This window comes from Eulemur rufifrons, chromosome 13 (genome assembly GCF_041146395.1).
Source record: "Eulemur rufifrons isolate Redbay chromosome 13, OSU_ERuf_1, whole genome shotgun sequence".
In the NCBI taxonomy this organism is placed as follows: Eukaryota; Metazoa; Chordata; class Mammalia; order Primates; family Lemuridae; genus Eulemur; species Eulemur rufifrons.
In genome coordinates, this window is record NC_090995.1 from 10,078,765 (window position 1) to 10,105,205 (window position 26,441).

General features: G+C 43.4%; 2 protein-coding genes across 10 annotated transcripts in view; one reads left to right on the plus strand and one right to left on the minus strand.

The window, feature by feature from the left end:
- Window positions 1-6,358: 6,358 nt before the first annotated feature.
- HERC3 (HECT and RLD domain containing E3 ubiquitin protein ligase 3) overlaps window positions 6,359-26,441 on the minus strand; it is a 90,007-nt gene continuing 69,924 nt past the window's right edge. For all 9 annotated transcript variants that reach the window (XM_069485352.1, XM_069485351.1, XM_069485347.1 and 6 more), the window contains 8 exons: window positions 25,756-25,926; window positions 23,947-24,090; window positions 22,863-23,029; window positions 20,138-20,204; window positions 19,547-19,629; window positions 8,790-8,973; window positions 8,432-8,534; window positions 6,359-6,949 (listed from right to left, as the gene is read on the minus strand). In XM_069485352.1, the coding sequence (XP_069341453.1) occupies window positions 6,741-6,949; window positions 8,432-8,534; window positions 8,790-8,973; window positions 19,547-19,629; window positions 20,138-20,204; window positions 22,863-23,029; window positions 23,947-24,090; window positions 25,756-25,926 (1,128 nt within the window). In that variant the 3' untranslated portion in view covers window positions 6,359-6,740. The remainder of the gene's footprint in view (window positions 6,950-8,431; window positions 8,535-8,789; window positions 8,974-19,546; window positions 19,630-20,137; window positions 20,205-22,862; window positions 23,030-23,946; window positions 24,091-25,755; window positions 25,927-26,441) is intronic.
- Window positions 9,794-10,462, plus strand: NAP1L5 (nucleosome assembly protein 1 like 5). Its single transcript, XM_069485513.1, has 2 exons — window positions 9,794-9,853; window positions 9,965-10,462. The coding sequence occupies exons 1-2, from the start codon at window positions 9,794-9,796 to the stop codon at window positions 10,391-10,393; spliced, it is 489 nt and encodes a 162-aa protein (XP_069341614.1). The 3' UTR covers window positions 10,394-10,462.

A 26,441-nucleotide genomic window follows, 5' to 3' on the forward strand; every position in this document is an offset into this window, starting at 1 on the left:
AGCTGAGACCAGTTATAGAAATGCCTGTGTTATAGGGACTGAAGGAACAGAATAACCTCTGGATTGATTTCTAGGTAGCTTAAGTGTCCTGAAATTTTTGTCTCATGGCGTATTTTTAACGACTAAAAAAACTAAACATACAACCGGCAGGGGAGTTGCTCTGATTCTGGCAAGCTCCTCATCAACAAACTAAATTTCATCTAAACCTGTGGCCAAGGCTGAGACTGGGAAGCACCTGGGGTCCCGGACTCCCCCATCAGCCTGCGCGGGCCACACACTGAAGGCCGGCAGTGGGACAAGCTTCCAGATGCAACGATGTCACAGGCTCCTTGAATACAGCTTTGCATCCCCTCGTTACCTCGGAAGTTTGCAACTTCCAGGTCTCCTCTCTAAAAAGTCTGCCAGCCACTTGAACTTGAGAGTCCTTGGACTTGGTTCACAAACATCCGAGCTCCTCAGAGTGCCCAGGGAGGAAAGGTCAAAAGGTCCAATTTTAACAAGAAGCTTTGGTCCCCTGCTGGGACCACGAGCCAGCACCTAGTTGGCACTTGCTGTCAACCTTTGTCCTCAAGGGCGCAGGCCTCTTACGACCCCATGGGAAATGGGGTCACAGTGTTTCAGAATCCGGCCCTTTCGCCTTCTTTTCCTCCTAATCCTAAAGAAACGGTAACCATGGAAGACTAATCTTGTTTCGTGTTTGGTTCCATCAGAAGTGTGTGTGTATTTTAATTTTTGTTTTAGTTTCTCAGGATGTTCACCATTGGTGGGAAGCTGAATTAATAATTCTCATAGATTGTCTCTAACTCCCATGGGATTAGGCCCAGGAAAATCAGCTTTTAAAAGCGCTGAAGATCATGTGACTATGAACCCTGCCAAGCAGCCAGCTACTTGGGGGCCGGGCGGGAGGGAAGCTGATACCTGGACTCATTTTCTTGGTGCTGTGCATAACTAAGGGGTACACACCCCATTATTCTGGAAGGAAATAAAGCCCCCAAGCCTGGATTGGCTGATCCGAGGGAAAGGATGTTACTGATGCAGAGAGCCTGCCCGCACTGGGTGGAAATCTCTTCCGGCACCTGTTGGTTGCATATTCAGGAATCTCGCCGCACAAAGGCATTACAGACGTTCGCCCAAGGCCACGCCCGACCCTCCTGCACCCGAGGCCGTGCGGGTTCGCATCCCAAAGCCAAGAACTGCAGTCAGAGACCAGGATTTGCCGCACCCTCCACCGGGCTGTGTGCGCACAGATGCACTAATCTTTCCTTACCAAGGCCCGCACTGGAAGGCCTTGCTGGCGGGTTCTGTGTCATTCCCAGCTGGAGGACTCCCATGGTCCGAGCAACAGGAGAATTTTCACCTGTTCTGAAGACACAAGGACCCGCTCTCTTCCTCCCCTTCCTCATCCCAAGCTCCGCTCTGCTGTGTGAGACCCTGTCCCCCCAAGCACGATGCCGGCGGTGGAGGCCACCAACAAAGGCACGTCAGAGATGGAGACGTTCACAAACCAGCACACGCGTGACGCCAGCGACCCCTGCTACTAACAAAGCGAAGGGTATTACGGGCAACGCGGGCGTGATGTTCTGGACTTTTTAGAGACTTAACTGGTTTAACATTTGCTTGGTTCCATTTCAAGAGCCAAAGAAAACTTCAGATGAGCAACATTTATACTTCTTATTAAAAGACAATGATGAAATTCTGCAGATTAGCTTTCATTTTACTTAAATTATTTCCTTTTCCTCCTATGGCTGACCCCCGCGTGATGTGTTCTATTCACTGGGTTTCACCTCACATCTGTTGCTCTTCTACCCCACGCCCTCCCTTCACCCCACCTTCGTTCCCCATCCTCTCATTAACTGCTTTTAACTATTCATTCCAAACTATAGTCCTCGGAGAAACTAAAAGATACTAAGCTTGCTCCAAAAACAATCTACCTAAAGATGAAGAATTCAGGCAGAAAGCGAATTTGTGAAGTGCTATGCACTCTAGTCCCTCTTAGAGATTCACAAAGTTACCTAAGAAGTCTTGCGATAAAGTTTAACTTTCTTGAACCCAGAGACAGTCAAACCTATAGTACAAACCACCTTTTTCCTCCTCATGCAAGGTCCTTCCCAATGGGAAAGTGCCGTGTGACAACTCCAGAGGCCTCAAGGCCCGTGGTGTGGCCCGATGACCACCTGTCCAAAGAGGCCCTTCACGTTACCCTACGTCCCAAGACTGTAGAGTGTGACTTCCCAGGGTGCAAGGCCTTGGATCCCAATACTCATTGGGCCTGTTGACCTCAATGCCATGTGGGAGCCTGGACTGGACGAGGGAAAAAGACATCGGTGGAAACTGGTAACATCCCAATTAAGCCTGGAGTTTAGTTGATAGTAATTTCCCAACACTGGCTCCGTAGTTTTGATAAATACTGCTGCCCTGCCACTGAGGGACATAAGCACTCTCTGCATCATCTTTGCTACTTTTCCATAAATGCAAAATTACTAGAAAACAGTGTTTCCGAGTGACACTAGCAAGGTGGTGGGATGGATGTCCTCAGCATCACTCCCCTCCCCCCCAAAATACAACTAGAAACTGTTCAACGACAAGAATGGCACCTTGGATACATCAGAACGAAAACTCTTCTGCACATTGGCCTCAGCCAAAAAGTCACGACTCAGACCTGGAAAGCACAGTCGGCAGAACAGGAATCACACAGCAAAAGAAATCATCAACAGAGCGGAAAGACGGCCTGAGGAATGGGAGACAGTATTTTCAAACTGTGTATCTAATTCCCAGAAAAACAAATAATCCCATTCAAAAATGGGCAAAGGACATGAACTGACATTTTCAAAAGAAGATATACTGGCCAACAAGCATATGAAACAATGCTCAACGTCACTAATCATCAGAGAAATGCAAATTCAAACCACAATGAGATGTCGTATTATATCAGTCAGGATGGCTATCTTTCTCATAGACTGTGCCTTCTTGCTGGGACCTCTTTGCTCTGTCTTGCCATGAGAATTCTCTCTCTGTGATCTAAGGCCTTTCAGATTACGTTTCAACACGTGGATTTTAGAGGAACACAGACATTCAGACCACAGCAGGGCGCACTCTGGTGGGACAAAGGGGGACAGTTCTATGCGGCGAAAGGCATTAAACACACCTGGGCCCGACCACGAAATGACCCGGCGCCATTTGAGACCCACTGCAGATGACATGAGAACCGCACACCTGATCACCACTGAACTGCACAGAGAACAAACACAAGCTCACCGCAATGTCCTTCCAGATGTGTGGTCAAAGAAGTCCCCTGCCACGTCACAAACTTCCTTTTTCCGTGGCCAACGAGCAGCCTCAGTCATTCTGTCCCTCTGTAGCAGCTGGGCATGACACCATTTAATGGTCAAGCCTAGGTCCCACAATTCTGTGAAAACGAGCAGGTTATTTTCTCTAAACGTTAATTTTCTCATGTGAAAAACTGAGATAATAGCGTTCATGATAGTGACTGAGAACTAATTATATGCTAGGCCTTGTTCTATGTGCTTTCCGTGAATTCATTTAATTCTCATAACAACTCCACAAGGTAGGTATTATTTCTGTCCTTATTTTGCATAGGAAGAAAATGAGGCACAGAGAGGTTAAGAAACCTGCCCAAGGCCACACAGCTAGTAACTGGCAGAGACAAGAGGGCCATGGTGGCAATGAAACTGCTCAGTGCGTAGCAAATACTGGTGCCAGGTCTGGCATCCAACACATCAATATGGGTCAGTTATTCTTATAGTTAAAAATCTTAGTAGCCACTTCTGTGGGTTAATCTTAAACAAAACTTGATTTTCTTACCTCTGTGGCAGAAAAGCGCAAACACTTGTTTTCTCTGATTCAGCGTCAAATTATGACTCAGGTTAAGATTCTCCACGAAGCTATTATAATTCCTGCAAGTCTCATCCCACAAGGGACAGCAAATTTTTTCTGTAAAGTGCTAGATATTAACATGTTAGGGTTTGTAAGCCACGCAGTCTCTGTCAACATAGCCTTCCAACAATTGTCAACCATTTTGCGAACGTAAAAACCTGTAACTCCTGGGCGGCAGTTTGCCAACCGCTGCTCATCCTCCAAAAGCTTTCACACAGAGTAGACAGAACGCTCAACGTTTGCTAATTGCCTACGTGTATACTCCCATGGAGCCCCACCCAGCAAAAGGAAGTCGCCAACGAATTTCATTAAATTGGTTAAAGACTGAAATAGTGAAGACGTGTCCACAGCTTTGCAGGGCGGGGAGGGTCAGTAGGTGGGCAGGCAAATCCAGAAACGCCCATCCTGAAGAGTCCAGGCTTCTGAAGCAAGAAATGACGACGGGAAAAAAGAAAACATCCCAGAAAAATCAGTGGTTGCTGAATGGAGCTTATTAATAGAACTGTTCTCTTCACCACCTTTAAACCACCTATTAAATCTAGCAGAGCAATACGTTGTACTTATTTTACCAATTTATTGAAAATGCTTGTTGTTTTTGCTCTGTCTCGTACACTTGGTGTGTGTAAGTGGGCAAATGATCATCAGTCACGACACAGACAGGTCTCTGGTCCCCCCTTGTCCCCCCTTCTCCCTGCAGCTCCTGACACCTCCCCGCCCGCTTCCCCCCATCGTGCCTGTCCCTCCTCTCCAGTGCCATCACCCCCACCCCCTGCTCGGAGCTGCCATCTTTCTTCTTCGGTCTTTCCCACTCCGACTCCTCCAAATTCATACCATCCACATTTTCCTTCTTAGGCCCAGGCTCGGGTTTTATCACTCCAAGGCTCTGAATCTCTGAACAAAGCCTACGTGGCTACTGGCTAATGTCCCCATGCTTAGCCTGGTTACTCAGCCCCGAATCGACCTTCTTTCTCTCCAGTCTTATGTATCATTATTTATCATGGTTCTCCTGCTTCCTGGGACGCTTCCCTCACACCGTTCCTGGCCTTGCCTATTATGCCCCATGTTTGAGCCCTGGCTAAAGCCTCTCCCTCCATGAGAAATGGCTTCTTGTCTGTCCCCATCTTCAGAACGCCCATCCCGCCCAATGCCACCTGCCACCTGCCCCCTACCCCTGCCGTCCTCTCCGTTTCTGCAGCACTTTGTTCTACTTTCTTATGGCAGGAACCAAATTTGACCTTCTGTGACTATGAGATTATTTGGATAGAAGCAAGCTGTCCATTCTGCAAGTACAATAAGAAATGGTTTTAAGTTAAAACACCAAATTTATTGCATGATATTGAACTATATGCACACACATAGAAAATAAACATTTCATATAACTGTATAATCTTCTTTTTTTAATCTTATGTTTATAAAGACTGAAAAACTACCAATTTAAGCAATTGGAATAACTTTTAAAAACAAAAAGCAAAAGCAAAAATCTACAACCCTTCATTGAGATTTGATCTGTGTCACGGTTCATAAATACTCCATTTTATATAAATAAGTCTTTGCTCTAGTTACTAGGAATTTAAAATTAGGCTTACATGGACTCTTTAATCATCTAGAGTTTTCTTATCCCATGAGGAGGAAGGCTGAGCATGTCATTATTTTTGAGATACATATGATTTGATTTAAACACAATCTCCCCTAAAATCCCACTGTAAACAGACATTTCAAATGTGATAAACAAAGTTCCATAATAAAGACTGTCCTTATGTCTTAGCAATTAGGGAAAAGGAGGGAAAAAAATCTGAGTAGAAATTTTGCAACTTAAATAAAAATTGAAGGAAACAGACTGCATGCATCCACTAGGATAGAAGAGGGAAGGACCCTTCAGCAACAAAAAATGGGAAAAGCGATAAAGGGCTGAAAGTAAAATAAGGGAGGAAGGAGGGGGAAAGGAGGAAAGAGAAAGTGGTGGAGAATACAAAGTAACAGAGAACGGGACAAGAAATTTATTATTCCTACTTTGCTCTCGGACAATACAGAGACTCGACACAACTGATGCAACCTGCTCCGGGCCCGAGACGGCAGCACAGGTAGGGTCTATCAAGTCACCTTAACGTCAAAGGGATGTCACTGAGCAAACAAAACAAAATCAGGCTCGGCTGCAACTCGAAGCTGCTCTGCACATCTTTAAAAAGGTCTAGGAAATCGGCACAGCCATGGGAAGGTTGCTATTCCCTCGAGAATTTTATTTATTTCTTTTTTAAAGCAAGATGGGTTTATAAAGGCTCCCATAAATTCTCAAGAGTCCCGCCAAAGTAATGGACCCAGACTCAGCTGTTCGGAGCTGGGAGTTTCTGAAGGGGTCCTGACCTCCTTGCGGGCTAGCGAGGGGCTGCGACAGGCCGGGCACGTCCCCGGCTGCAGACGGGGAGACGTTCCGCATGCGCAGGTGTAAGGACGGACGGATGAGTCAAAACCATTCTTGCGGAGGAACGAGAACGACCAGGGCTAAGAGACGCACCTGGGAAATGAAAGTTTGATGCTCCCTGCCATTTACCCAGCAGAGTGCCACACAGTCACAGGAACAAGGAACACTAGGTAGTTTGGTTTAAAACAAAAACAAAAACAAAAACACCTCCCATACGAGAGCCAATTTTTCACCCCATCCCTCAGCCCGCATTTTTCAGAAAGGTCGTTTCACTGCTTTGCAAACCCAGAAGCTCATCGACCAGGGTCAGGATTCGAAAGCGTCAACCCCCTCGGACAATAAAAAAATAGAAACCGCTGCCTGGGATTTTCTGCAGAGGCCCCAGCGCGGGACCCGAGGACGGAAGGGCACCGGGGCGCGGGGACACTCAGGCCAGGCTGAAGCCCTCGTAGTTGTCCAGCGCCTGCGACAGCCGCGCGCGCAGCGTCTCCTTGCTGCTGTACTTGGGCAGGTCGAGCAGGTTGTAGCAGGTGTGCGCCACCGGCAGGTACTCCTCCCCGCTGGCCGTGGACTGGATGACGATCTGCAGGCTGGCCATGCCGTAGATGGGGATGCGGTCGCTGCCCGTCAGGAACACTGCGGGGACAGGGGAGGGCGTCAGCGGCCGGGCACCCGGGAGCCCCGCGGCGAGGGGACGGCGCGCCGCCCCGTGGCCCACGTGGGAAGCGCGGGCGTGCTCACCTGCCACCGCGTGTCCACCAGGGTCTGTCCTCCCTCCTCTCCCTGTCTCCCCGTTTTTCTTATGCCAGAGGAGCGGACCCACACTTTAGACATTCCAGGCCTGGGACGGGCAGCCCTGTCACTAGGCCAGAGAGAGGCCGACCCGGCTGTCCCTCCCTGTTCTCGGGTGCCGGATAACTAACTTTCTCACGGTTGAATTGCTGGAAATCACTATCATTAAATCATTAGTTAAGAAGCGCTTTCAAATAACCTGCCGTTTCCTGAGGCTGTGATGTACACACACCCTTGCCAAACTCTCTGGAGTTAATAAAAATCTCGGTAAGTCTAATTGGTCTCTGAACAGAAAATGCCTTTTTCCAAGGAAACCCTCAGGACAGGCCATCAGCAGGCTCCTCTGGACTGTCACAACAGCCCTGGGAGCTCACCTGGCAAACCCTCCCCTGTCACTCAACCCACATGCCACTGCTTCTCAATGGCCAGTGTCACCGGGCAGAGGAGGGATAAGGCTCTTTTTAAGAATTCTTGCCTAAGCTCCACTTTCTCTCATCCTGGCCTCACGTGAGCAGCAGCATCTGGGGGCAAGTCCTGCGTTAATATAAATACATGCTCGGTCTTATAAAGCAACTGTTTTTTTTTTTATTTTATTTTATATAGATAAAAAGTCTATTATATTCACTGGCTAATTTCTGGCCCTGATTACACACAAGCACTAATAGAGAAAGACTTCAACTAATTTTAAAAGACCAGAGGCCCTTGTACAGTGGCTCCCACCTATAATCCCAGCACTGTGGCAGGAGGATTGCTTGGGTGGGGCCAGAAGTTCAAGTCCAGCCTGGGCACCATGGCAAGAACCTGTCTCTACAAAAAAATAAAAAAATTAGCTGAGCATGGTGGCACACGCCTGCAGTCCCAGCTACTCAGGAGGCTGAGGCAGGAGGATCGTCTGAGCCCAGGAGTTCCAGGTTGCAGTGGCTGTGATGACAGTACTGCACTCTAGCTGGGGCAACAGAGCAAGACCTTGTCTCGGGGGGAGGAGGGGAAGGCTACGGAGATAAGGGAAGTTAATGGCAACGATGACTTTATAGATGTAAATCTTAAAGTAATCACTTACACGTAAAATAATTAGTATTTTTAGAACAACTGAAAGTCAGTGAAATGCTTCTTTTCTTCCTTTCATGCAACCCCTCATGCTGGGCGAAAGAAATGGATTAACCACCTCTGCTGTGCCCGAGATACCACTAAGATGAAAAGCGTGAATATATTTACGCCACGTTTACTACTTCAAAGCGTTAAGCCCCACCTATGCAGTGTATCATCTTCTACTATATACAAGACCCAAGTCTGGACATGCGCCATATTGATATTATTGACACTTACAGAGAAACTTCTTCTTCTTTTCCAATGGAAACTCATGAAATGTTTCCCAAAACAGTTTCACAGTGGGATGTGTAGCCGAATAATCACCCTTGTAAATGGCCGTCTGTCCAAAAAAGACAAAAAGAAAAAACATTTATCTTCTAGAAGAAGAAGAATATCGTAGTGGACACTGTATACCATTTGCATTTGCGACTGAGGAATAAACCCTGGGACGCAGGGGCCCTCCAAGTCCTGCTCGGCCACCGGACTCTCTGAACACGTCAGGCTCTGGCCCCTACCCGACTGCCCCTGCAGCCCCGCCACGGCGACAGGACAGCATCTCCGGCCAGGGCGACAGGAGAGCATCTCCCGTGCTTACCTCCTCCAGTTCCTCCCAGTTGTAGTTGCTGTTCCCCACCATCATGGCCCTCAGTTCTGAAGGCTGGAAGAGCTCAAGCACTTTGCCACCGCACACCTTGAGGAAGCCGCTGGAGAAGGCGGTGTACCATTCGTGAATTGAGATTTGGAAGACATAATTCACATAAGCATCCACAAATTCCTGCCTGCCAGAAGACCACAGAGAAATAAATACATTTAGCTCAGAGTCATGGAGAGTTGATGAAGTTATCCTGCGATGCTGCAGTTGAAAGCGATGAACGGAATTTCAGGAAATTCTCACGGCAGGAGGCATCCGAAGGCACCATGCAGGTCACAAGCTCCCCCTCCTCCCTCTGTCCCCTGCCCTGGGATTCCACCGCGGGTCTCGGGGCAGGGGAGGCCAGGTAGGAAAAGGAGGAGGCCAAAGAGGTAGAAGCAACTACTGATTTTACCTGAGATGCTCTAGTTTTGTCTCGTTTAACGTCCTCCTTAAAATTTAATTGAGGAAAAAAGTAAGATCTTTTCTGCTGAGGAGAAAAAGTCTAAGACAGTGGCTCTCGGCAACTTCCCCTAACTTCAGAAACAAACAAAGCCAAACCACCTGATATTTGTATCCTCACCTATCTTAAAAAGGCACTTTGATAACTCCTTTCTTATAAATCCTTTAACCAATTTCACGCTAAGGTATAAACTCTATCTTAACAGCCCAAGGGGGTAGAGCATGCAGAGTTTTCTTTTCCTCTCTGGTTTTGGGCTCCTTTGCTCCGGGAGGCCGGCGGGAAGGCAGGGTAGCAACAGGAAGAATGTGGTGCAGTATGAGCTCATGGCCATCAAGTGAGAGCGGGGAGCCAGTCCAGGGCCGGGATTCGATAGGGCAGGGCCGCGTCACCGCAGCTGCCGCATTTAACACCCGCCCGCTTGCAGCGGTCGCCAGATCTCTCTGGACCAGCTTGGGTGCAGGGCGCCTGCGGGAGCCAGCGAGAGCCCTGCGGCATCTCTTCTAACATGGCCGACTCGGAGAACCAGAGCCCCGCGGAGACGGAGACGAGCCAGGCGGCGGCGGGGGCGGCGGGGACGGCGGGGACGGCGGGGACGGCGGGGACGGCGGGGACGGCGGCGGCGGGGGCGGAGCCGGCGGAGGAGGTAATGGCGCCAAGCACTCCGCAGGCTGCCGAGTCCCCCGGCGCGGCCGCTCAGGTGCCCGGGGAGCCCCAGGGCGCTGCAGAGAACGCAGCGCGGCCGAAAAATGACTTTATCGAGAGCCTGCCTAACTCGGTGAGATGCCGCGTCCTGGCCCTCAAAAAGCTGCAGAAGCGGTGCGATAAGATCGAAGCCAAATTTGACAAGGAGTTCCAGGCTCTGGAGAAGAAGTATAATGACATCTACAAGCCCCTGCTCGCCAAGATTCAAGAGCTGACCGGCGAGATGGAGGACTGCGCGTGGACCATGGAGGCAGACGACGATGAGGACGATTTCGATGATGAGGACTACGAGGACGAGGAGGACGGGGACGAGGAGCCACCCGAGGCGGGTTCCAAGCAGGCGGCCGCGGGGATGAAGGAGGATTGTATCCGCGCCGAGATGCCCGATGACCCCAAGCAGTAAGAGGGGGCAGAGACTGATGAGGAAAAAGCCGATGCAGAAAACCTGATTTTTTTTTTTTTTTTTTTTTTTTTTTTTGAGTATTGGTGGGCTTAAAAAGGGTTTCTGACCAAAATGCAATGTGGATTTATTCTGACAGTCCTCAGAATCGATTAAATTAAAGCAATTAGAATCCTGGCCAGCCCGTTTCAAATTTGACTTTCGTTTTGAACTTAATCAGTATGTCAAAAGGTACTGAAGAAAACCAAATTAAACGTAAAAATTATTTTTTCATGATCTCCTCTGGGAGGACTCGAACTGAGACTCAGAGAAGGTGTCAACAGATGTGAAATGAAGAACGTCACTTTGAAACCCGTTCATCACGCAGCCATTACACCACGCACGAACGCCCGAGCCCGAGCCGAGCCCGAACACTTTCCCGACGCGTCACTCTTCAGTTTCTCCAGCCCTGCGACATTTCCCCGAGCGGAGACGGCAGAGAGCAAGAAAAACGTCATCTTTTAAGACTTTGCTTTTGTAACCCGGACAGTTTACACCTGAGAGGAAAGGGCTGAGGACATTGAAAAAGACTGTGATGGAGATCAGGACACTAATTGTTAGTGAGGCCAGGGAAACTGCCATTGCTTGTTCTGAAAAATGTTGTGAATGTTTGAATTTAGAGTAACAATGTGGTTCCAGAGAGAGTGTAAAATCTGTACAATATCGTCAGCTTCTGTATTCGTTAGTTATAATCTCATGTTTATGTGTTTCCTTGGTGATGTTTAAGTATTACCTAGCATTTTAGAAGCATTCATTTACTTGAAGAGATGTAGAATGTAGCAAATTCTGTAAAGCATGTGTATTCAGTGTTGTGTAGTCTGAGCCTTGTGAAGTCTTTGTCATGTAGCTTTTAGGGTATAGCTGTGAAAATCATCAGAACTCTCACTGAAGTTAATGTGTTTGGAAAAAATATATACTTGAAGAACTAATCCAAGTGTGTGCCCTTACCCCCAAGCTCAGAAGTAGAAAGGGTTTACGTTTGCTTGTATTAGCTGTGCCTTCATTATTTTGCTATGTAAATGTGACATATTAAATATAAAATGGTGCATAATTAATTTGTATTGCTTGACGACAGACTGGCATACAGGAAGGATTTCTAGGAAGAACATTTAATGTAAAGGCTTTTAGCTTCTTTGCGGATTTTGAATTACATGTGAGCCAGTGATCTGTAAAGAACATACGCATAAAGTTGTTTACTTACCACTGTGGTGTTAATAAAACCGTATTTTCAAAAATAAAAAAACCACTTGTTACTCTGACTATTCAAATCCCAGCTCGGCCTCCTATTAGTAATACACCTTGGGCATTTCAGCTAATATTCTTTGTGCTCAGTTTCTCCTCATCAATAAAAGGGAATAGTAATAATCCCTTCCTCACAGGTTATTATAAAGAACCAATGAATTGATATAGTACACATAAAGCCCACAGAATAGCATCTGACACATAGTACGTGCGGAATAATTTTTGGCTATTATTGCATTAAAGAAAACGACACTATAAATTCATTTATTGGAAATTCAATCCCCTTCTCCCATTACAAAAGAAAATGGACATCATCATATCCCTATGTTTATGATTCCTTAATATAAGAGAAGAACGTGACCTTTAATGCAGAAACACAGGAAATTCAATAAACTATCTTGCTTTATATCTTTCCTCAATATAAAATCAGGTTTTGATTTCCTCCCAGAAAGGATAAAAAACTTTAATGTGACATAATGAATATATAAAAAAAGGCTATTTCAACCTTACATTTGGGCATTCTCTATGAAACAAAAATTTGTTAAAAACCAGACTATAAGAAAATTTAAAAATCAGACGCCATTTTCTTTCATTTCCCTTAAGGGTTAAAATGACAAAGCAGCAAAATTATACTGCTGCTTTATGCAGGGAATGGAAGACAGCAACCACCTGTTGCTAATGGCAACAGTTGAGTGCAAATAACCTTAGGTAACGTTAATTTCCCTTATGGCCAGCCCAACCCAAAGAGAAAATCAAAATAATTTATTAAGAAGTTCTGATTATCTTAATCATATGATTATCTTAATAGAGAAAAAAAACTAATAAAATTTAACATTCGTCTCCAGGAATAAGAGAGAGTATCATTTAATATTTTTCTAGTCCCAGTAAAAAGCAAGAATAATTCAAACACAAAGGGTGTAATTGTTGAGAAAATTTTTTTGCAGGCATATGATTATTTACATATAGAGAGAACCCAAGAGAATCAACTGAAAAACTATTCAGATTTAATAAGTTAGACTAGTTATTAGATAAATGCCCAAAACCCAATAATTATTTCTAGGCATTAATAATGATCAAAATATATGGGAAAGGCTCTTTTTCATGGTAGAAATAAAAATATTTATTGAAACCTCTAATAAATAATGTATATAATCTATATGAAAAGCAAAAACAAAGAAATGTAACAAAGGCTTTTGGATGGTAAGACTAAATATCACAAAAGTGTCAGTTTTTTCTGAATTAACTTTTAATTTATTACAATTCTAATCAAAACCCAAACTGGATCAGGAACCTATTTACCCTACAGTTATTTACCTGTAAGAATAGCTATGAAAACCTTCAGCAATTTGGAAACTTTAGATTTTTACCTCAAGACTACAGACTCAAAAAAATTTTCTTAATTAAATAAAATATATTAAATATTTACCAGTTACTGGACAGGAGACGGCTTAGAATGATAGAAGACCAAAAGAAATAACAGACATGACAACATAAAAATAAAGAAATTATAAAGATTTAAAGACATACACTCTACATGCGCAAAAGGAAAAACAAACTGGGTGTAAAATCTACAATAAACATGGATGGCAAAGGGTTAATAATCCTAATATAATAAAGAGCTCATATAAATCGTGTGAAAATTATTTAGTCCTCATGGAGAAATACATAAAAGACATCAACAGACTATTTTAAAAAGAGGGAATACTACAAACACTGTCTGAGACAGAAAGACACGTTCCTGAAACTGCTGCACTGGGTGAGCTGGGCTCTAGAAAGGTCTGCAAACCAGCATTCCCAGCAGCGAGCTCTGGCCAGCAGTCTTTCTTCTGTCTACGATAAGGGTTTAGCTATGGGGTTTTCCAGCTACCAGGCATACCACTGTGGGTCACTTCTCTAAGGACACAGGGATGTTTATGACGCTTTTCATAGTGTTAAGTGGTTTCTACCACATCCTAACTGAGCTGGTCTTTACTCTGCTTCCCACACTGCTTATTTGACAGCTCCTCAGGCAGCCATAAAATAAAATCTGCGTGTTAAAATCTAGCAGGATACCCTCCCTTCAAGACAGGTCAAACACTATCACTCATAAACCATTTCTAACCCATTATAGGCCAAAATTAGTCAGCAAAGCATAAAATAATTGGCAGAAGGAATTGCAGCATGCATCAGACACGCAACCAGCTCTCAGTACCGTGCAGAAATCCGCAGCGTGCCCACGCTCACCGTGCAAGCATGGCAGCTCTCCCTGAGGCTTACACTCTACACACACACACAGACACATTTAGACATGTGTGCACGTACACACACACTTTTTTTAATGGGGTAAAATTCACATAACATCAAATTAACCATTTTAAAGGGAACAGTTCAGTGGCGTTTTGTACATTCACAATGCTGTGTAACCACCACCTTCTATTTAATTCATTTTTTTAAACAAAATATTGTAGAGGTAAATAGCAGTAAAATGGATCAAGACAGTGTAGAATATGTCAAGTAGCCTATAGGTCAAAGACGTGCAGAATTAGAAAAATGAGATTGAATTTATTAGTTTTTTTCAAAAGAGACGACACACAGTGTTTGTAGGAATTTAGTGAAATGGATACCACTCTCATATATTGATGATGATGTATAAGCTACTATAATTCATTAGCAAAATCAAGTCAGCAAAAATATCTACGATAGATTCAAAATCCTATACGCTTTGATTTTATCCTTGTGACCTTATCGTTGCTTATCATTAAACATCAATTTTAAAGGCAAAAATACCTTTAGCCAGAAAAGATGTTTGACATAGTCTTATTAAAAATGGTTGTGGGCCAGGTCTGGTGGCTCACGCCTGTAATCCTAGCACTCTGGGGGGCCGAGGCGGGAGGATTGCTCAAGGTCAGGAGTTCGAGACCAGCCTGAGCAAGAGCGAGACCCCCGTCTCTACTAAAAATAGAAAGAAATTAGCCAAACAACTAAAAATAGAAAAAAAAAAAAATTAGCCAGGCATGGTGGCGCATGCCTGTAGTCCCAGCTACCCAAGGGGCCGAGGCAGAAGGATTGCTTGAGCCCAGGAGTTGGAGGTTGCTGTGAGCTACGCTGACACCAAGGCACTCTGGCCCAGGCAACAGACTGAGACTCTGTCTCAAAAAAAAAAAAAAAAAAATGGTTGTGGGGGGAAGAGAAAGAGAAATGAAAAAGAACATAGAAACAAGCCAAATATCGAAAAGTGAAGAAACGAAGATACACATTCACGTAGCAGACCATACAGTCATTATTAGAGGTATCCATGAAGGCTTTGTAACAACATTTTAAATATAAGCACCATTTTCCCCTGAGTTTAAAAGTTCAGACATTCAATTTCATACATATACAGTATGTTTTGAACTATCCCAATTTTGTTTTGTTTTGTTTTGTTTAAAATTAGATAGTCTGCCTGAAAGGAAAAACCGCGAACTCCTCAAAGTCATTTTTCTTCCTGGGAGGAAGGGGAGTGGGAACCCCGGAGCCCCAGGGCTCGCACAGCTCCGGCTCCAACAGCCTGGCTTTGAATCCCGCCTCCGCTCCCGGAGCTATTGCTTAGAAAGCCACAGTAACAGAACTAAGTGGAGTTTTATAACACAAGTAAAACAATAATGGGGATCCCTTTCTTATTGTGCTCTTGGGGTGACATATTCCCTTGCTTGTAAAGAACCTGTGTGTCATCAGAACATCCTCACGGTAAACGCTGCGAAGGAACAGCACTGAAATCAAAGGGAGGCAAAGAATCGAAAAGTGAAGAGAAAAGGAGTCTCGTGCCTTCTAGACAAGCACATGCTGCCCTCACTGGGCCAATGATCCTGATTCCAGAACCACTCGTGGAGCTAAGCAATGTCCATAAGCACGTATGTGCCAGCAACAGGTAGAAAGAGAAGGAAAAAAAAGATGATGAAGGAAAAAACAGCGTGCCGTGGACCTACTTCTACCATGCAACTCCTCTGCTTACAAACTGACAATGGCTTTTTATTACCTACTTTAAAGTCTCCTACAATCTAATTCCCCTGCTAAGCTCATGTGGGTCGTCCAAACAAAATTTGTTCCAGCGAAGCCCCGTTCCAACATACATTCCCCACCCACTCACCGTGCTCTGCCTGAAACAACAACTCAAGATTGTTCTAACCCTTTACAGAGCATCGTTCATTTTTATGTCCTCCTCTCCACTTTCTAGTATCCAAATCTTACAAGGCTTCCAAACCTAGCTCTATTCCATATCCGTCCTCACGGATGTATCTGTCCAAATTGTTTTCTGAATGCCTTCAGATTTAACCACTCAATTTAGTCTTGTTGTTGTTGTTGTTGTTGTTGTTGTTGTTGAGACAGAGTCTCACTTTGTTGCGCAGGCTAGAGTGAGTGCCGTGGCGTCAGCCTAGCTCACAGCAACCTCAGACTCCTGGGCTTAAGCGATCCTACTGCCTCAGCCTCCCGAGTAGCTGGGACTACAGGCATGCGCCACTATGCCCGGCTAATTTTTTCTGTATAGATTTTTAGTTGTTCAGATAATTTCTTTCGATTTTTAGTAGAGACGGGGTCTCGCTCTTGCTCAGGCTGGTCTCGAACTCCTGACCACGAGCGATCCACCCGCCTCGGCCTCCCAGAGTGCTAGGATTACAGGCGTGAGCCACCGCACCCGGCCTCAATTTAGTCTTCATAGTTCATTTATGGTTGCATATGAGAACAGCTTATCACCCTAAACAAACTGTGTTGTATTTCAGTAATCCTGCACGGTTTGTCTCGCAACTCTTGAGTCAATTCAATTGTTGATTCAAAGAAATGTGTGTTGAGTAAACAGAAAGATAGTGAGAGGGAGAGGGAGAGAGAAGCAGAGAGAAGCGAGAAAAAAACTCAGAGACAGAGCCAAAAAGACAAAAAAAGTATGCTGAAGTAATTTGATGAAGATATGAAAATGAGTTATAAATCCCAACATCTGCGTCAATTGCAGATTATGTCACAAATTGCCCAAGTCTGTGCTAGATCACCCATTTCCCCCGCCAGTGGATCAAACACACAGAACATGAGGACATAACTGAAATGCTCCCCTTCCTCAGGCTGTTACCTTCTAACAAACGATGCACATATTATCTTTTCTGAAACCTCATGCATAACCTGATCGTTTGAAAGATGAAAGGCTATAAGTACATGGAGATATATACATGCATATACTATTTTATAAAGCAATGATCAAAATCAAAAGGGAAGAGACATCATCTGAGCCAACAAATCTGCTTTATGATCTGCCATAAATGTATCAATTCTAAAAACATTATTAGACTGTATGGAATAATAAACCTGTTCCTATTAAAAAAAAAAGTCCTGAAAATAAATTATTTGTCGTTAACAAAAGTTATATAGATAAAGAAAACTGCTTTTAGCTCCAAGAGATTCTTATCAAGCATGATTTTTGTTTTTGTTTTGAGACAGGGTCTCGCTCTGTTGCCCAGGCTAGAATGCAGTGGCATCATCACAGCTCACAGCAACCTCAAACTCCTGGGCTCAAGGGATCCTCCTGCCTCAGCCACCTCAGTAGCTGGGACTACAGACGCACACCACCACACCCAGCTAATTTTTCTATTTTTGTGGAGACAGGGTCTCACTCTTGCTCAGGCTGGTTTTGAACTCCTGGCCTCAAGCAATCCTCCTGCCTCAGCCTTCTAAAGTGCTGGGATTACAGGCGTGAACCACCGCGCCCGGCCTCAAGTACAGGTTTTGACTGAAACATCTTATTGGAGTGAGATAAGACTAGCCTCTACACTAGGTTTCTAGAGCCAAGATAATTTCATCGTCTGAAGCCATTTTTGTGGAGTGCTCCACGGCTTCTCCATCATTTCACTTAACTCTGATACTGCAGCTCACACACTCCCCCCAAAGCTGAGGCTTCCTGGATAGCCTAGAAGGTGTACATGACAAAAATGGCTTCTAGCTGCTTTTAAAATGTCAAAGGATGAAAGAAGTCTGCCAGGTTTTCTAGCATTCCCGTTTTCAAAAGGGAAGATTTATGGAAGGAAACTAAGACAGATCATTTGAGTAGAGTGAATTTCACAGGATCTCTGATTGCATCTTTGCAACTACTTAGAGGAAAACCTCAACTAAAGCCCAGACTGAGTTAGCTTTATTTCATTTCCTTGCATGCTTACAAACAGGACCTAGTTTCTCCACATTTGTAAATTTTTGAAATCTTGCTTTCTTCCATAAAGACTTCCTCCCCTCCCACCTGGCCAGTCATTCCCTCATCTTTGCCCGCCCCCACCTGCTCTTTCTTTAAGCCAAGAAGCTCTCACTCTAGTCTATGTGCTGATGATGCTCAAATCCTCATCTGAAGAGTCCACGTTTCATTTTAATTTCTATAGTTTTTCTAAAAATGTACAATTTCCTCGTCCTTGTTTTTTTTTTTTTTTCCTTATTTCACCACTTCTTTCTTTGTGGTTCTCACTGTAAAACAACCTCAAAGTCACCAGTGATTGAGGTTGGCATAGTAATTAAATAAGTAAGATATGCATATAAAACTGTCTTACTGAGATAAATTTTCTGCTCTGAACATAGTTACGTAGATAGTGCACAGACATGTCAAAATCAACACATTCAAAATGGAACTTTTCCCTCTCAACCCTGCTTTACAGACAGTTTCCTATTAGTCAGTTTGAGTTAGAAACCGCAGCATCGTTATCAACACATGGCTCTCTCACACCATCCACGTCTGATCAGACACCAGCTCCTGCTGATTTGAGAACCCACACACAACCAACTTCGTATTCCCACTACCTTCCTTCTGGCCCCCATATTTCTATACGGCCACCAGAGTTATCTTTCTAAAATAGAGATCAATCCGGGTCCCACTCAAGGGCTTGGGAACCTCCACTCTGACACTACTGTGCCCACCCTTCATCCACAGTCTGGTCCTCACCCCAAAAGTACTCAACACTCGTTATCATGTGTCAGCCTTGAGAGTCCTGTTATTCCCTATGCCTAAAACGTCTCCCCCACTTGCATTCTTCAGCGTCTGATAAAACCATTACAGACTCTCACACTCGTTCTGTGGCACTTGGGCTGTAACCGCCATCACGCATCCCATAATCTACCGCGATCACGTATGTATACTGATCCTTCTCAGCCAATGTTGAGCTTCTCAGGACAGAAGTTATTCCTCCCTATACTCAGCAACATGCCTCGCACACAGCAGGCACTCAGCGTTTATAAAATGAGTTACTTTACATGCAGATTAACAAAATTCAATACAAAGGGAAGCAAAATTGAGTATCTTCTCTAAAGAGATAACTCAGACTGTGAATTGTCCTGAAAAATCAGATATGCTTCAATTAATTTTCATGAAACAGAGAGCAAATAATTTAAAATCCATATTACAAATTCTTCAGCCGTAAAATAACAGTAACAGTAACCAGCTTCATAACATTCATTTATTCAACACATATTTTTTGAGCATTTTGGGGCCAGGGATGCTGCTAAATACTAGAAACCCTGTGCTAGAGGCTGTAAGTTCACTCACTGCAAAATATTTTCCTATAAATTACTGCACTTCATTCTGACAACCACCCAGGGAGTAGAGAAGGCAGTTACTGTAATCCCCACTTTACTGATGGAAAACCTGAGATCAAACAGTAGATGTGACTTTCTCAGGGTCAAAGTCAGGAAGACGTAGATCTAGAACTGAAACAGTTATCTCCTGAATCCAGGGGATTGCTCTACTATTAAAAATTCTTTAAAATCTGCAAATTCTTGCTCTATCACCCTTACGTCCTCTGCAGAAGGGATTAAAATGTAATTTTAATCCTGGTCTTAACAGTCAAACTGCCAAAAAATGGAGCAGCAATGTCTGCAACAGTCCGGGCCAGGACTAACCTGTTGTCCTTGCACACGGTGACTTTGTCTCCCCCGGGTATCAGCTTCTTCTGTTCCACCACGCCGTAGCTTTCTCGGCAGATCTACATTTAAGGCGGAAAAACGAAAGGTTTCGATTTTTATTTACCACTTATCTTTCTAGCACCCAAATGACCGAGAGGCTTTAGGAACAAATAACAGCTTCATGACTATTTGTGATTGGGGGAAATTCTTGGGAGAAGAATGAGAACCTGAGTCAGAAAACATCAGCATCTTAAAAAAACATCTTTTAAGATATGAATTGCCAATAAATGCCATCAAGGAGAAAATGACATGAACTATAGGAAAGAAATATGTACATGTCAGGAGGAGAGAAGCATTAATCCTAATGCTTCAGTAATTTTCCTAAATACATGGATTAATCATTCATTCATTTATTCAACACAGTTACTGAAGTCTTTTGACACTCAAGATACTGTGACTAAAATAACCTGACTCAGAGAAGTCCCTGACGTGGTTCTTTGATTTGGAGAAAAACTAATGTTAATTATGACTTGTAAGTTAAGACAAAAGAGACAGTCACAATTATAAGTAAACTGTGAAAATTCTTACCGTGAAGTTGAGGCAGAAAGTGTCCTCAACATCTTCCCCAGGGTAATCTAAAAGCTCTTGAAGACTCCTGATCACAGAACGACAGAAGAGGAAAAGAGGCAAATCAGTCACTGCAATAGTGTTTTTTACTTCAGTTACATGTACAGATTGTTTGCAAGGAAAAATTACAAAAGAAGATTTTAGAATGAACATAAATCCAGACTGACAGAAAACCACGTACCTAAACCCTGAAGAAGAGAATTATGGCAATAGACCTGTACGACATTCATGAATTGTTCTTTTTTCCTATTGACAAATCTTACTGGATTTATGAAGAAATTCAGATGGGTTTTATATCTGACATACTGTATCCTCGTAACTCTCAGATTGCTTAGAAATATCTATGAGAAGATGGTACTGCGGTGACCCTACGGACTGGCTTCACTGGCTTAGCATTGTAAAATAATCCATTAAAAAAAGGCCACATTTCAGAATCTTAATGGCTTAGTTGTTAATGCAGAAGGTTCTGTATGGTAAAGACACTTTATTATCTGTCACACTAAAGAACTCTGAAAAAAATATACTTTTAGAAGAATATGTTTCTGTCAACCCAAATCATATCCCAGCTCTCAAGGGAATAAATTCTTATAACTGGACCTCACTCACATTTTCTTCTTTAGTGAGTTCCAGCCTTGCAATTCCATCAAGAGTTGCCCAGGAAGAAAATTCCCAGTGCGGAATTTAAATCTGCTACCAGTTGATCAGCCAAAATCATTACTTGAAATACATAATTCTCAGCCAGGCTAGCAAAGCAAATGGCACACACTTTGGCAGCTCTCTAACCTCCTCTTTCTGTTACCAAAAAATTAACACTGCCTAACTCTCCCTCTGCCATTTCTTCATATTCCTCCTAAGTTTTCTCTTCCTCTCTGTGCCCCCAGCCCTCACATCCTTTATGGTTTCTCAGCGTTGGTGTCCCGTATGACAGGTGTGACGGTCTCATTTCCAGAGGGTGCCTTGGAGACCACCCCTCTGCTAACTCCACCCTAAAATCGGTATCCCTTCTCCATAAAAAGATGTTCCCTCCTGCTAAAGCTGTCTTTTTATATACTTGATCCACTCCTAGGAATTGCTTCTCACTTTCAAGACAAGGGAAAACTTATGTCTACACAAAACCTTGTGCACAAATGTTCACAACAGCATTATCCGTAACAGCCAAAAAAGTGGAAACAACTCAAAAGTGTATCAACTGATGAATGGATAAGCAAAATGTGACATATTCATATAATGGAGTATTATTTGGAAATTGAAAAAATAAAATATAGTTGGCACTCCATATACGCATGTTCCACATCTGCGGATTTAACCAAAAACCTATTGAAAATACCGTTATTTGTGAGGAGGTTGATGAATGGGTACAAATACAGAGTTTGATAGAAGAAATAAGACCTAGTGTTTGTTTGATAGATCAGTAGAGTGACTACAGTTTACAATAATCTTTCATATGTTTCAAAATAGCTAGAAGAGAATAACTCTAATGTTTCTAATATAAAGACAAATATTTAAGGTTATGGATATCCCAATTATACTGATTTCATCTTTACAAATTACATGAATGTATTAAATTATCACATGTACTCCAAAATATGTATATCTATGTATCAATAAATTTTAAATTTTTATAAAAAGAAAGGAAACACAGTATTTGCGGGACACAAAACCCACGGATATGGAGGCCAACTTTTCATGTCCACAGGTTCTGGCAGGGCCACTGTGGGACTTGAGCAGCCAGAGACTCTGATGGCTTTTGTGGGGGGTCCTGGAACCAACCCCTTGCGGATACCGAGGGATGGCCGTGCTGACACGTGCCACACCATGGATGAACCTTGAAAACATGCCGAGTAAAAGACGCCAAACACAAAGGACCGTATGTTGTATGATTCCACTTATATAAAATATCCCGAACAGGCAAATCTATAGGGGCAGAAAGTAGATTAGTGGCTGCCTCGGGCAGGGGGATGAAGAGACTGGGGATAACGACAAAGGAGTGCCAGGTTCTTTTTCAGGGGAATGAAAATATTCTAAATTTGACTGTGATGATGGTCATACAACTCTATGAATGCCCTGAATTGTATACTTCATGCAGTCCCCAACCCCTGACCATGGACCAGTACCAATCTGTGGCCTGTTAGGGACCAGGGCCGCAGAGCTCCACCGCCATGCCCTGCCCCTCTTGTCGATGGGAAAACTGTCTACCATGAAACTTAGGAACTGGGGGCCCCAGTTCTGGCGTTCCAGGACTGTCTTCCAAGAAACCAGTCCCTGCTGCGGAAAAAGTTAGCGGGACCACTGATTTAAATGAATGGCTTGTGTGGCATGTGAATTACGCGTTGATAAACTGTTTTAAAGGTCCCCCTTTTCAATCCTCTCGCCCCCTGTTATCTCTGGACCATGACAAGCTTTGAGGTCCTTATTTTTTTGTTCAGGATAGGAAATCAGAGATGATTTTGTATTCCTGGGCAGTTACTATCTTTTCCTTTTTTCCCTCTGCCCTTACAGTGACGTAGGCAATGCTTCAAGCAGGCAGCTGTGTAGCTACTTCTTAAGACAAACATACGCAATGGAGTCTAACCATACAATTCAATAAACTCAAACTTGTACATACGGTATTTTTCACCTTTAATCCTGGCGCCAAACAGCCAGAACAGTTCCACCCACACCAACTGCCTGTCTTTTAGCTTTGTACCTTCCTTCCGTGGGTGACAGCTCCTTCAAGTCTTCCAAGCCAGGCTTCACGTTCAGTAACTTCTTGTAGAGAGCCAGTGGGAAGTGCAGATCAACCACAGTGGAATTATAGATAGCCAGGCCACAGGTTATGCCGATCAAGTGAAACCAGTTGTGCTCTACAAAACACTTTTTAGGACACACACAAATGTGTTAAAAAGAAATGCAGTGTTTGTGGTCCTCAAAACATGCTACCATTTACCTCAAGATATTTTCAAGATAAAAAAATAAAGGTCTCATTAATATTTAGTTACCTTCTGCAGCAGAGCAACACCCCTGACAAAAGTTCATTTCCCCCAAAGATGCAGTATAGACAAGAGTGAAGCATTTACTGCTCACCTAGTGACACGGGGAACAGCCACAGTCATCTAGAGCAGGGCTGTCCAATAGAACCTTTGGCCATGATGGAAAAATTCTACTCTGTGCCATCTCTTACGGTGGCCAATGGCTACCTGGGTCTACTGAGCTCTGGAAATTGGCCAGTACAACTGAGCAAATGAATCCTTCATACTATTTAACTAAATAAAATTTAAATAGCCACATGTCCCTAGTGGCTACCTTTTGGAACAGCGCAGCTCTAGGGAGAAAACGCCGATAGAAAAAAATCTAAATTATACTCGGATTAAAATCAGAATGCCTTTTAATACTTAGCTCTCCTACTGAATTTTCAAAAATAACGAGTGCGCATCTATGTGTGTGTGTGCACTCATACACATACTGTCATTGCTGTTAAAATAAGACATACTTGATTACTGAATTTTCAATTTCATAAAGCCAATTTCTTTATCGCACTGTGCTCTTTTTTACCCTTCGTGGATGACCCAGACCTGCTCTGTTAGAAATGGAAATAGGGCTGATGGCTGACAAAATGCACTATAAGGTCTTGGCAATAAATATCAATGAAGACTGGATACATCACTTAGATATTTTAAATTATTATCTTTGTTATGCTTCCCTCTGCAAAGTCAGATGTCAGGGGACTGGTCTGACAGCAAAAAGTAAATTTAATTCAATCCACATGTTTAATTGTGACACCACTAACTTACTGTATCTGAAAACCACAAGAGATTTGAATCTTGATAGTAGGTAAACATTCCATAGATGGGATTCAAAAGTTCTTTTAACAGCAAAAGAAAGAATTCCTTTGTAACACCGCCAGCATCCACTGCTTCTTCACCATCAAAGATTACCTTAAAATAATGGAATAGAATTAAACTTCAGGGAAATCTATAGCAAGTTTTTTTTTTTTTTTTTTTTTTTAGCAGATTCTTTTTTAAACTCAGGACAAAGGAAAGCAGACATCATAGAGAATATACAATGATAGAATGAAAACTACAAGGTGAATCTGTTGATTTTTGTTGGTAGCATACATTTTTAATGAGATACATACAATTTTTACTAGGGGCTTCAAAGGAAGCCAGAAGTTTACCATATGTCCACAAAAAGTCTACCATCTCTTTAAGGGCAGGAAGGCAAATATAAAACAAGCAATCAGAAAATACATTTTATTCAAAGTGCAAATATAAAATGAGAAGAAAATGTTCTGGCACATAGAGAAAGGCAATCATTAACTTGAGTACAGAACACTTTTTGGAAGAAATCACTCTCAACAGGTCTTAAGTAACTGACGCAGGTGGAAGGGAGGAGGGCATTCTAATCACACAGAGACACAGGCTCGGCGTGAGGGGCTGTCAGCGGGCATGCTGGACCCATGATGATCGCCAAGAGTAACAACTACAGCAAACCAACAGACGACGCTGAGTTGCCTATATGCCAGCACTTAATTTCAGCACAGCCCTATGCATACAGATTACTATGATTACCTCCACTTTACAGCTAATGGCTCAGGCACAAAGCGAAAAACAGCATTTGAGAAAGCTGGTACCTGTGGCTGTGTTCACAGCTGCCTAGAGCAGAACAAGAGTAAAGGTGGGGGCAGAAACCAGGACTTTGATCATCTAGATGCCTGCAGAACACTCTATCCAGACGTGCTGCAAAGCAAGAAACTGCCTCATCTGAATTACTGATTGAAAACAGTCCGCAAAAAGAAAAGCAGTATCAAAAATATAACCCAGAAGCTCTAATGAGAACAACCGGGGAGACTGATGTGACGGATGCTACTCATGGGAAATTTTGGAGAAGGTGACAATAACACGATCAGTTCAGTTTCTTGCCTATTATTTATGTTTCTCAAACTGGAGCTTCTAACAGGATTGGAAATAGATATGAAAGTGTCACCTGAAGGGAAGATGAATGACTTTCAATAATTTCAAATAATTCACTACACAATTTGTAGAATACCTTCTGTGTACCAAGCATTGTGCCAAGCCCTGGGAATACAGTAAGTGGTAACACAAATATGGTCTGTGGGAAGAGATAATTTCTTAATTTAATAATTTTAGGGTGCTAAGTGTGCCAATCATAATAGGCCAATAGTTTCCCAGATGATTTTTACTACCTTTCCATGTCCTTGTTTTACCTTCTTTCTCTCAAATCTTGCATATCCAAAATCTTCCTAGATGATAGCTTAATAGTTGTAACTTTGAAGCTTGAAGCTTTAGTTTTTGCAGATGTTTGCTTGTTTTTGATAGGGCTGTAGCGGGTACACCAGAGACAGCAGAAGCAGATAAAGAAAGCACTATAATCCCTCAAATTATCCACTGGCATTTTTATCTGATGAGACGTTGAGATGTTCTGGCTCATGATTTGACAGGAGGTGACTAAATTCTTATGAAACGAATGAAAGAAATAATGAATGGCTGCACTCCACAATTGCAAGATCTTTGCTGCTTTATCGATAACTGTTGAACAAAAACCTACACAGGTATTTAGAGGAATATACTGGAGAAGCTCACTTTGAGAGGCTTTTTCAGATCGATATCAGAATGAATGCTCAGCTCTCTGAGGGCATCTCCGACAAGGTTGTTCCTGCGGACGTGAAGGACCAGGAAGGGGCTTCTGGCCAGCAGAGGCTCCAGGGTGAGAAGCATGAAGACGTTCTGCAGGTTGGCTCCGTTGACTGCCACCTGCAACAGCACAGCCGAGAACACGATTACTCAGAGCACACTTGGGAGTGTGCGGAGTAGGCCACTAACTGCGCCTTGGGACCTGGGCGGACGGTGACTTCATCTCCACTTTGTCCTTTTCTTCCCCCCTCTTAACTTTCACGGATTTTCTAAGTCACTTATGTTTACACAGCACACAAGTCTATCTGATCTGGACTCAAAGAGATTAACCGAAACAGTTTATGAATCACATGATCCACAACCAGGTCCAGGAAAGGGACTTAGACTAGCTAAGACTAAAATAACACCATACTGGAAGCAACACGAGAGAGAGGGTAAAAACCACGGCTTTCAAAATGGCAGAAAAAGAAATCTAATAACCACTTGTTAAAGGGTTGTTCTTTAAAAAAATATCCATTTCTCTGGAAAACCTTTCAATTGTCAGTATTGTGGATATATCAGTATGAAAACAGACATATACGTATAGATAGATATAGACAGAGCTGAAGAGAGACAGACTTTGAAAGAGAGGGATG